This window comes from Lycium barbarum, chromosome 5, assembly GCF_019175385.1.
Source record: "Lycium barbarum isolate Lr01 chromosome 5, ASM1917538v2, whole genome shotgun sequence".
NCBI lineage: Eukaryota > Viridiplantae > Streptophyta > Magnoliopsida > Solanales > Solanaceae > Lycium > Lycium barbarum.
In genome coordinates this window covers 141,663,767-141,676,974 of record NC_083341.1, presented here as the reverse complement: position 1 = coordinate 141,676,974, position 13,208 = coordinate 141,663,767, and the positions used below count along the sequence as shown (strand labels likewise).

The 13,208-nt window shown below is 34.1% G+C and overlaps 1 protein-coding gene across 1 annotated transcript; it reads right to left on the bottom strand.

The window, feature by feature from the left end:
* Window positions 1-9,044: 9,044 nt before the first annotated feature.
* Window positions 9,045-11,751, bottom strand: LOC132639941 (uncharacterized). Its single transcript, XM_060356320.1, has 4 exons — window positions 11,139-11,751; window positions 9,993-11,029; window positions 9,870-9,919; window positions 9,045-9,759 (listed from the first exon to the last, which is right to left on the bottom strand). Exons 1-4 carry the CDS (start codon window positions 11,749-11,751, stop codon window positions 9,045-9,047), a joined length of 2,415 nt encoding a protein of 804 aa, XP_060212303.1.
* Between the last annotated feature and the right edge of the window lie 1,457 nt (window positions 11,752-13,208).

Here is a 13,208-nt window from a genome sequence, read left to right as displayed (position 1 = left end):
CTTTGTTCCTTTATTTTTGTCCATCCAATTCCAGTCTCCCACTTTTCTGTCTCTTCCATTTACAGTGAGGGATTTTTTTTCTCCTTCCATGCCTTTTATTTAATCACATTTAACATGTGAGCATTCTAGTTGTCCAAATGTTGGGATACGAAAAAAATTTCAGATCAAACTATTGTAAAATCTATTTTTAAGAATTGCTTTAACTTTATATTTGTTTTTTTTTTGTTTGGTTTTCATACAGTTAACATCACCATCAAAACCAAACTCAAATAACTATCGGTTTATTTAATTAATTTGGTTTGATTTTTAACCAAACTCTGAACACCTGTGGTCTTCTATATGAAAAAATGAAATTACAATAAAAACTGCTTTTCATGAATCCAAATAAAATGAAATCACTTATATGAATCCTTCTCATCATATCATTTCAATTAATCATCTCATGTCAAGGGAAGTGAAGCTAAAAGAATTAATCCCTTTATTTAAAAGAGAACGACTTTTTTGTATTAGCTCGTACAGAAAGGATTGACACATTTTTATATGGGTAACTTACATAAATAGCTATATTTGAAGCCTTATAACAATCCGTAGCTACTTTTTCAATATACTTGGAAACAACTAAATTTTAAGTTTTTCTTTTTACTCTAATTAAGAATTTTTTATAGCCACAAAAATGTTATTCTATATTTAAGACTATAAGTTTTAAAAGTCTTACTAATAACTACACAAATATATATATATATTATGACATAACATTACAATTTTCTTTTTATTTTTTACTCAATTAAATAACGGCATATAATTTGCAATGGAGAGCATGAAGTGAAGATATTTGTTTATTAGACTCGAATTACCTACTTCAGAGTTCTCTGCACTCTATAAAGCGTGGAAGGGAGGTACATTAATTAAAATTCAAAAATATGAATTCTTTATTATATTTTTATGTTAACAATTGTAATGAAATCAACACCAAACGGACGGCTTATAAATAAAGCGAAAAAGCAAAAAGTTGGCGAGTTCAGGTTAGCTTTTATTAATCTAATTTGTTTTATTGAGAAATTTAGCAAATCTTTTCCAAAAACTTGTTTGGTTTTAAAAGTCATTCAAAATACTTTAAAAAAAAAAAAAAAGTATTGACTGTATTTGTTACTATGTTGTACCAATACTAAGAAGTAATAGAGGTAATGTATTACCAAAGGATGTGATGTAGCGAGATGAAGCTGCTCCTCCCTTAAACAAATGTCTTGGGTTCAAGCCCTAGCTATGGAGAAATCCTTGGTAGGAAGCGCTTCACCCGAGTGGGCCTTACGCGATGTGAATTCGGAATAGTCAAACTTCAATGCAGATACCGGACACCAGACGAAAAACAAAAACAAGAAATTACAACGTGGGTTCGAATCCCCACGTTGTAATTTCCTTCCCCTACCCCCTTATGTAATAAAAAAAAGAAGAAGTTAGATTGTTCCTAAACTAAGATTTATATTTACTAGTCTAGCATGTTGTATAAGTTTTGCTCATACTGTTTTGCACAAAACATATTTATTTAAGCTTTATACCTACCTTCAAACTCTTGACTAATCAAATTCTAATCGAAAATTAATTAGTTGGCACATACTTAACGCCAACGTGCCTAACTATTGTGTGTTGTCATTGTCTCCTGCTACGTGATAATTAGATCTCCCACTTGAGCGTAGTGGAAAATTGAAAATTGAAACCAAGAGATTTGACCTTTCATGTTGCCACAAAGCTGTGATACAATACAATGAATATAGTTGATACATTTTTGCTAGAAAATTATATGGTATTGATGGTAATTTTTTTTTTTTTATGTACATGCTATATGTTAACTCCACTTGACTTCTTCGCATATTTATTTCTTTATATTTTGACTATCTTTAGTGAATTTTTGACTCTGCCCCTGGAATGTATTCTCATCACTATGCTCAAGTTTACTGGATATGAAAATTTTACTATATGTTAGAGAGGGTGGAATTTTACGAAATGATCAGTTTATAGGGAAAATACTTATGCACGTAATTATACCAAAAAAAGGTATATATAACATGTGTTTTTTAAAAATATATTTATATCACTTGATCATAGTCTATGAATTATTTATTTTTACTTTAACTTGTGATTATTAAAGTTAAATTACTCGACTTGATAAAATTCCACTGAATTTGGTCGAATATGTTATTTAATCAAACAAATCTTTTAGCATAACTAAACTCTCCATGATTACATTTGTCTGATAAGAGGTTTCTCTGCTGAATTTTCTTATTCTACTTTTTTGATAATGTGTTCCTAGAGACAGGGAAAAAGTTAGTAATAATAATTAAAAAGTTAAGAGATAACACATTAAGAAACGTTTGGTCTTTAGATTAATGTTGTTTTATATAAAACCTACTATTTTTTTTAATCTTCTAGACCATAATTGTACCTTGTAAAATTCAAATAATGACTAATCAAATACAAATCGTTCCTTTGATTAGGTAGCACCTTTTTTTTTTTTTTTTTTTTTTTTTTTAAGAAAAAGGCTTGTTGTGCCCTCATCTTTTTACCTAGCAAGAATCATTGCATTAATATTAGTGGAGAAGAGAAAATTGAAAAATCAACAAGCACTAGATATTTATATCGTAGAATTGAATAATTAAACTTCCTTCATTTTTAATTAGAGATTGCAGGTTCCGAGGAAAGAGAACTTCTTGATAGAGATGACTTTATTCCTCACATTGAATTTGTTCTACCAGAATCTAAATTAATCGGTAAAGAGCACCAACACTGACCTTTGGTCCAAATGCTCCTGAAAAGACAACTTTAAAATTCCAAATCTATGGATGTGGAGATTGATGCCTTTTCAGCACAACTAAGGGGGGAGGAGGAGAAGATACCTATCTTAACCCTAAAAAGGAAATATTTTTAACCACTATAGCTATTCATTTATGTATACTACTAATCCAACTTTTTTTTTTTTTACATATATAAATATTAATTTGAAAGCAAATATTCTTCACAATTTAAGGTAATCAAATACAAGAAAAGAAATAATTTTATCGAGAAAAAGATTTTTTAGAACAAAAAATCTTCCACCATACCAAATATCTCTCGTTTAATTACTAATTCTTAGCTTATTATCTCACCTATTTACATCTTTTCCATTTTCTTGAAAAAAACTCTTGAAAGTACTAAGTACTATTTTACTTAGAATTGTACCATTTTTAGAAAATTTAATTTATAATCTATCTACGTTGTCTAGTTATACTATGTCTCTCCTTTTAGTTTTCTCCATTGCACTCTCTGTAACTGCTCTAAAGCTTATTATCTCATACTTTTACATCCTTTAAAAATACCTTTTATAAAATTGTAAATATATATATATATATATTTCCACATCATGAGAAGAGTAGCACACTAGCATTACACTATGTGGGGAGCCAGCTTAAAAAAGTATTGTCATTGAATATGTTTTGATAATTAATCTTTTCCATTAAGTATATTATGATAAATTTTAAGTGAATTGAACTATATGTAGACTTGATGGTCAAAAAAGGTTCAAAAAAAAAAAAAAAAGGAAAGAAAGAGATATGTGGTAAAATGGGCCCACCTTAACTCATTAAGTGTGCTATCTTGGACCGTCTATATCATTGAAATAGAATTTTACAGAAAAATCAACTATATCCGATGTTGATATACGAAAAACAAAAGAAAACTTTAAAAAAGAATGTAAGGAAAAATGGAAAACAGAATATTGACCCATACAAGGAAGAAGACAGAAATTATTAATATCCTATTCCAACTTTCAACTATATATACCCTACTAATAAGCATATTAATATTTCCCCTTCTTTTTGGAGATTGTATGAAGTGACATGCATACAAATTGTCACCATTCAAATTGGTCACCCAAGACTTTTAGTCACATGGTTACGTATACCGATACAACAGATGAGATTTCTCCACTCGTAATTAAACATATTGGAGTTTGAATTTTGGGAATGTAACTTTTATTAATAAAGAGCGTTTCTCTTTAAATGAGTCTTATTATGAGATATAAATCTAATTAGTTGAGCCGATCGATATAATAACAACATACTCAATGTAATCTCACACGCAGGGTCTGAGGAACGCAGACCTTACAGCCCCTGCCACAAGAGAGATAGAGATGCTGTTTCTGATAGATCCCCTGCTCAAATAAAAGCAATTAATTGAGCCAATAAATTCCCAATAGCTAATGATAGAAAAAAATTATTTACTCTTAGCTAGACTCTTGGAAAGGCAACAATAATATTCACTAGGGGTGTACAAAGCAAACCGACAAACCGCACCAAATCGATAATCTGAATCAAACCGAGAAAAAAATCCGATTAGTGGTTTGGTTTTAAAAAGAAAAACCCGAACACTATTGGTTTGGTTTTAACTAAAAAAGGTCAAACCGAATCAAACCAACCCGACATTACATTTATAAAATTTCAAACATATTTTATACATAAAAATATTTAATTATAATGTAATTTATAAATGTTTCTTTAACTTTTTCATAGTTTTTTGTCTTTTAACATATTATTTCAAGCTTGAAATTAGAATTTTGAATGGTCCAATAAGTTTTATAGCCCAATAATATTAGTAACTTAAGTAAAACTCAACAAAAATCAAATCAATGCTAATGTTGACAAAAGAAATTCACATCTAACACTGAAATGACTATAATTTTGATATCTATTCTTTAGTATTATATTAGTTTAGAAAGTGAAAATACATAATTTTATTTTTTTCTTTAATATCTAGTCATGTAATTAATACTTATTAGCCGTACTTATTTTAGCATAACTTGGTACTTTTATATTATGATCATTTTCTACATGCTTTATCTATTAGCCGTATTTATTGTAGCATGACTAAGTACTTTTAGATTATTTTATTTTATGCAATTTCATTAATTTTTTTCGTTGAATATATATGTTAGCGCAATGTCGTCCTCTCTCATCTCACTTTTGTGTTATTTTCTTAATAAATATCTTAATTAGATAGTCTTATCTTACTAGGACTAAAGAAATATTTGAAGTACAAGTTATATGTTTTGTATGAAGACTTTACCGGAAAAAATCCAAAAAACCCGAGAAAAGCCGAAGTTGAAAAACCCGGCCTTTGTTGGTTTGGTTTGATTTATAAATTTAAAAACCCGATGTAATTTATTTGACTTGGTCTTTAAAAAACCTGAACCAACCCGGTCCATTTACACCCCTAATATTCATTTTTTTGCGCGGATTGCCCTTCTTTTGGGGTGGTCTTTAAATTTTGCCCCTCATATTTGCAGTCTTTAAATTATGCCCCTCATATTTCTGGTCTTTAATTTTTGCCTTGAGCGTTGCAACCCTGAGCGTTCACGTAGAAATCATGAGGTTCTGGGTTCGAACCCCCGCTCAAGCATAAATTAAAAAAAAAAATTGCAAGGCAAGGTTTAGGTCACGTGTATGCCGGACCCGGCATACACTTGTTAAGGAATTACAAAAGTTATGCCGGACCCGACATACTCATGCTTTATGGGAAGACTTGGCATAAGTATGCCTGGTCCGGCATAACTTTGGTAATTCCTTAACACTTTTATGCCTGGTCCGGCATACTTATGGGCAAACTTTTAGTTAAGCCTTAACTAAAAGTCTTTTCCTAGTTATACCTTATGGGGCAGACTTTTAGTTAAGGCACAGCTAAAAGTATGCCCCATAAGGCATAACTAAAAGTATGCCCCATAAGGCGGAACTTTTCCTTAAGGTATAACTAAAAATTTGCCTTATAAGACAAAGTCTATGCCTTAAGGAAAAGTTATGCCCCATAAGGCATAACTAGGAAAAGACTTTTAGTTAAGGCTTAACTAAAAGTTTGCCCATTAAAAGTATGCCGGACCCGGCATAAACTTGTGAAGGAATTACCAAAGTTATGCCGGACCCGGCATACTTATGCTAAGCTGCCCATAAGGCATAAGTATGCCGGGTCCGGCATAACCTTGGTAATTCCTTAACAAGTGTATGCCGGTGGGGGCATAGCGAAATTTAAACTTTGCTTTGCGATTTTTTTTTTAAATTTTTGACTGAGTGGGAGTTTGAACCTGGAACTCATGGGTTTTAGCCGAAGGCAAAATTTAAAGATATCAAATATAAGGGGCAAAATTTAAAGACCACCCCAAAAGAAGGGAAATTCTGTGAATTGCACCCTAATAGTCACAGCTAAGCCAACAATTACTCGTACACAAAAGAATGGTTGATATATACTACACTACTGTAGAGATATCCCATGTACACTACAACCACTGGGGGTGGGTATATACCGAATACCATACCGAAATCGAAATTTTTAATACCGCGGTTTTGATATTACGGAATTTGGTATTCATTTTAATATTATTTGGTATTCGGTACGATATTCGGTATTTATAAAAAGAATATCGAGATACCATATACCGTACCGAAGTTTATACTACATATACAATCCATATATATTATACTTAATACTATTATATATATAGACTAGTTTTTGTACAATTAAATACATCTCATTCAAGTTAGATTTTGGATGTCACTAAATGGAATTTTTTGTGTAAAATTGTACAGGACTAAGGATTATGCTTAATTTTGGTTAATGTTGTTTAGACTTTGTAACTTCGACTACTCTATCGTGATTCAAATGTCATTTTTTGTAATTGAATAACAAAGAAATTGCATGTACTTTCTTTTGAATATGTCTACATGTGTAAGGTGTTAGTTTAAGGCTTAAGTAACTAAAACACCCCCGAACTTGACACGAATTGCAACTTTCGTCCCCAAACTATTGTTGCACTTCAAAACACCCCTAGACTTGGCAAAATGGGTTTTAATTAATCCCCGAGCTGCCACATGGCATAGTGAGTGTAGTCAAACGCCAAGAGGCGCGTGAGAGGTGCCACATCAGCATAAAAACGGTAACAAATCCAATTTTCACATTTCCCTTTACATTTCTTTCACTTCCAACGGCTAAACATCAGCCCCTTCTTCTTATTTAACCCCCCCCCCCCCCCATTAAAATACACCACAACTTGAATTTCAAGCTTTTTGTTCTCCTTCTTTTCTAATTGTTAAATTTTCTCTCTCAATTGTAAGTTTCTCCCTCAATTGTACTCATGACTAGAGTTTGTAGATATGGATTCTGGCGGTGGTGAGGATTTCATGGTCCGATGACAATTCGGGAAGGAGATTTTGGGGTTGTCAAAATTACAAGGTATGTAATTTATGTTTTTAGTATCTCAATTTTAGTATGATTTTGCTGGGTTTGTTTAATTTAGTCACTGATTTACATCTAATTTTACCGGGTTTGTCACTAATTTTCGTTCATTTTTTATAGGTGAAAGGTCGAAGTTCTTGCAAATTTTTCGATTGGTATGAACCACCATTTCCGGAGCAAGCTAATGTTGTTATTTGGGGTTTGTTGAAGAAGAAAAACAAATATGAGCAAGAGTTGAAGTGGTCAAAAACATTGAAGATTTGTCTATGTATTAGTGTCCTATGTAATTTGATGTTTTATCTTGGTTCTGGTAGTAGTACTAATTAGGTTGAAGTGAAGTTGTACTTAGATGATTAACAATGGTTGTAGTACTAACTAATTAGGTTGAAGTGAAGTTCTATTTAGATGATTAACAATGTAATCTAATTTTGGTTAGCATATTGAATATGATTATGATGACTTTGTGAAGCAATACGTTATACCATCTGGTTAGTAATGGTTAGCCTATTCAACATGCTAACCAACAACATTTATACCATATGGACATTATCAAAATCTGGAATGAAAAATCTGGACAATAAACATTGACCATTTCAATGCAACCCTGGACAAAACACTAACTAACATTCAATGGAAAATCTGGACAGAAAATAGCAACTACCATTCAATGCAAATCTGGACAATAAGCATTGACCATTTCAATGCAAACCTGAACAAAACACCAACTAACATTCAATGCAAAATATGGACAATATAAACCAGTAACCAGTAACCAGTACCATTTCACATCAAAATCTGGTCAGAAATCAAGGTCATTATCATATGCAAAATAACTGGACAGTAGCACTAACTGTCAACAAAAACTACCAAGCTACATTGTTTGCTTACATATCCAAGTTTCACCAAAAAATAGCTAGCTTAAACATAGAAATATCATACTACTTCATTGGAGATTTTCCTTTTCTTGATCTTGTTTGAAATCCAAGAGCCTTTGATCTTGTTTGGATTCTATGATTAGCACTTTGCACTTGGAGTTGTCTTTGTGTAACTGCTTTTGTTCCTTTCCACTTCAATCCTTTGCTGGGTTTGTATCCAATATCACCTGTGCCCAAGGCTGAATTCATTGCCTTAGGTGTGGACACCAACCTGCTGCTAGGCATTCCTTGCTGCAATTTAAATTGGTTAGTGTCATAAAGTGGCTAAAAATAATAATAATGACTTAGATGATTGAGAAACACTTACATTAACACGTTTGTATCCAGAATCAGACACAAATACACCTTGTCCAACAACCCTTGGCCTCTTGTACTTAGTCCTGCCCCTCTCATGCTTGTAGATGCATCTTGAGTGTCATGAACACTACTTTTTCTTGTACTTCCAGCTGATGACTGCTGGGAAGCATTAACCTAACAGATAATAAGTTAATATTTGACTAATTAATGGTAAGCAAAGTAATGTATATTACAGTTACCTTTGTAGTTGCTTTAGGCCTTGGAGGAACTGGTGGCTTTATGTATTTCCTCTTGGAAGTTGCTGGAGCAGTTGGTGGAGCAGTTACTGGTGTAGTTGGAGGAGCAGTTGCTCCTGCATTTGTTGCTCTTGTTGATCCTGCTACTTTTGGTGGCCTTGAGTATTTCCTCTTGGAAGTTGCATCGGCAGTTGGTGGCCTTGAGTATTTGCTCTTGGAAGTTGCTGATGCAGTTGGTCGCATTGAGTATTTCCTCCTAGAAGGGGAAGAAGTTGTTGCTGATGCAGTTGGAGGCCTTGAAGGACAACTTCTTATGTTATGTGTACTAGACTTGCAACCAGAGCATTTCATGGCTATCCCTCTTTTTGTCAACTTTCCAGCCCTTCTCACTTCTCCTATCTCCTTTCTTCTGCACCTTCTTGGCCTGCCAGGCATTTTTTTGACTTCCGGAGGCTCTATCTTTGGGTTTGTACTGTCTGGCCATATAATCTGGAACAGGCTGTATGAAGTGAGAATAAGCCCTTAAATAGGTCTCTTGTCTGTACCAATGTACAATATTCTCACTTGGATCAATTCTCCTATAGTGCATAGCTGCTATGGCATGTGCACAAGGGATACCTTTTAGTTGCCATGACCTGCAGCTGCAATATTCCCTTGCCAGTTGAACAATATGAGTACCTAACCCCTCTTTGATTTCAAAGCCACAGTCTCCATTCCAGTGAAGTGTACAGTTCATTGACCTCTCAACATTAGCATTGAACGCTTTCAATGCCATTGGTGATATCCCATCAACCCAAGTTTCAGAAAATGCCCTCATCTTAGCTATTCTATTCGTCACCTTGATTCTAATTTCTTCTAACATTGACACAATTGTCTTATGTCTAGCTAACAATATCCAAGCATTAAAAGATTCTGATATATTGTTGTCCACACTATCACATTGTGAAAATTCTTTGAAATACACTTTGCACCACCTTTCTTTGTTGTATGAAATAAGGTCTTCAACAATACCCCTACCCAACTGATCTAACTCATTCAACCTGGTTTTCAGTTCTGCCTCAAATGTTGACCTAACACACTTCCAGAATTTTTCCTCCTCTCAATACCTCTCTAATTTTGGGCCCAGTTAGACAGAATGTGTCTAGCACACATTCTGTGCTCACAAGCAGGAAGTACTTCTTCAATAGCACTAACCAGACCCTGTAAAAACATAGCAGAATCAGAAAATAGAACATAATGCCTAAATAGAAAACAAATAATGAAAAAAATGTACCTTTTGCATGTCACTAATTATAGTGACCTCAGTCCCATCTCCAAGTTGCAAGTCATCCTGGAGGATTCTCATAAACCATCTCCATGCATCCTTTGTCTCAGTTCCAGTAACAACCCATGCTATTGGAAACATTTGATTGTTTCCATCTTTAGCAACTGCTACAAGTAACTGACCCTTGCAAATACCCTTCAGAAAACAACCATCTAGGCCTATACACCTCCTACAACCTCCCATGAACCTCAATTTCATTGCAGCGAAACAAATATAGAAATTTTTGAATTCTTTCTTACCATCTTCCTTGTCTATTACATTCACAACACATGTGCTGCCAGGATTAGTTTGTAGCAGTACATCCCTGTAGTCAAAGAGTCTACTAAACTCAGCAATATGATCTCCTATGACTTCTCTCAAAACAATCTTTCTTGTTCTCAAACAGACAGATTTCCCAACATATATATCAAAATCTTTCCTAACCAAGTCTTGTATTTCCCACCCTTTAATTGTAGGTTGGGAAGTGATTCTCTCCTTATAATGCTTGGACAGAAATTTAAAATTGCAAAGGAAGTTGATGTTGGTCCTATGGCATTTGTGTCTAGGATTGTAGGTCTTGACTGTGAAGTTTGTACTCCTACTTTCCTTGCTAGCATATATCATCCAAGGACAACCTTCTTTGCACTTCACCCTCACCCTTCTTGTGTCATTCTTCTTCTTGTCTAGCTGGACACCTTTCTTCAGAGCATATTTGGTCAAAGCTTCTCTGAATTCTTTGACATTTTGAAATACTTGACCAACCTGCCAAATGACTTTCTCACAATCTGGATTATACACAACCCTATTTGTCTTCCTCCTTGCCCTCAATTCAGTCCCTCCTTCAACTTGTTCATCATCACTAATATCTTCACCCTCAGATTCAGAAGCAAAACTATCTACATCTGATGAGTCATAATATGGCTCATCATCATCACCTCCCAAATAACCCCTTAGATTTGTTCTCTCACTATCAATGTCTTCATAACCTTCATCCACTCCAGCCTCACCTAAAAACCCATCTGGTTTATCCTTAGCAGCCCTAGTAGCTTTTTTTTTTTTTTTTTTTGTATTATCTTAAATCTTCTCTCATCACCCTAAGTTCTTCATGAACATCACTCCCATAATCATCAGACAGATCAGAATCAGACCCATTTACTGCATCTTCTTCCTCAGAATTATCTACATCACCAGTGGGATTCTCAGCAGCAAAATCACTACTAGCAAAAGCACCACTGGTATTTGCTTCAGCCCCTTCAACACAGTTTGGAGAAGAAGGATTTTCTAGATCTAGACTTGTAGTTGGTGTTGTATTAACTAGAGGTGGATAGCGAATAAATAAACTGGCAGATTCCCTATCCCCACTTGGCTTTGATAAATTATCACCAGCCCCACCAATCACATGCTGGCTGACAGGCCCCACATCCTCAAAAGAAGAGTCATTGCACACATAAATTTCAATTGTATCCCCATCATTCAACAATACTCCTAGGTCTAATAAATCCCTGTCTGATGTTAATTCTACTAAAGCACCCCCCTTAGGTGCAATATAAGCGGTCCCTAAATTAATCACCCCAAATTCTTTAGCAAGATCTACTAGCTCAGGAATAGACAAATGATCAAAATCAATGTTAAAAGAATGTTCAGTCCTTCCCCCAACAAAAGTAGGCCCCACTTCACTCACCAATATACCACCAATTTTCCATCTAAAATGTAAGTACTTAGTAGCCATTCATCAACCTACAAAGGTTTTAGCAATTAAAAAACTCAGCCAAACAATGAATTACATCTATAACTTATACCAATTACCATAAACATTAGGCTAGCCTAAACATTAACAATAAATCACAGAAAATGAAAAGTAACAGAAAACAACAAATAACAAAAAAAAAAAAAAATGCTTGCATACAGAAAAAGACATCACCTTTACATAGAATAATCCTTCACCTAACTTCAGTATAACCAAAACACCCTAAAATTTTCAATTATTACAGAAAGACCTAAACATACCAATCAGAAAAGCCCTAAAAGATTTCAGTTTTTACAAGAATACATAAGCACGCGCTATCATAGGACAAATAAAATAAAAAGAAAAGAGCCCCTAATTTTTCAGATAATTACAAAAATACCAAAAGACATGCATGCACAAAATCAAGTCTTTAACGATGAATTTTAGTAGCCATAAACTCATGTTCTTTATAACTAGAAGCATTATCAAGCATTTCAGAAGACAAACATGTTTGAAGAAACCCTAATCGGAACCCTAATAGACTTTAAGAAACCTTAATCGGAAAACAGAGGTTAAAATCACTAACCTTTGAAGAAGACAACTGAAACCACGATCGATCGGAGCAGATAAAATGATTGACCAAAAGAAACCCACCAAAACAGCTGCAACGAACACTAATCGATGAACTTGAACCCACCCACCCACACTTAATACACCCAAGAATCGACAGAATGTGACCCTAACAACTAGTGTTTAGCGAGATTTGTAGACTAGAACCCTAAAATTTCCATAGAAATCAAAGGGAGACGGAGAGTTTTTGAAGGTGTTGGTTCAAATGGAGGCTTCTAGAGACTGAGAGGGGGTTTAATTAAACGTGGGTCGGGTCGGGTAGGGTCGGTTCGGGTTATTTACCCGGTTCTAATTGCCATTTATTATGTGGCATAAATATATTACACGTGGATGGCCACATAAGCGTTTTAATCCAGCTGGACCCGCGAGTGACTACACTCACTCCGGGTCATGAGCTCGGGGATTAATTAAAACCCATTTTGCCAAGTCTAGGGGTGTCTTGAAGTGCAACAATAGTTTGGGGACGAAAGTTGCAATTTATGCCAAGTTCGGGGGCGTTTTAGTTACTTCAGCCTTAGTTTAATATAATTGAGACGTTCCTTGAAAAGTCGAAGTCATAATCCTTTATTAAATGAGTATATATGTAAGTTGAAGTCAAACAAACTATGGTTACCGAATTACCATACCGAAAACTACCAAAACCGAACTTAGAAATACCGAATTATTTTGGTATGGTAATGGTATAGTATTTTTAAAAACTGAAAACCGAAGTTACCGAACCAAAGTTTCAAATACCGAACCATACCGTACCAGCCACTATTGAAGTTTTTCTTTTTCAAGCCATAACGGAAGTTCATATAATTTATTCTACTTCCCTCTCTTTGAAGTTA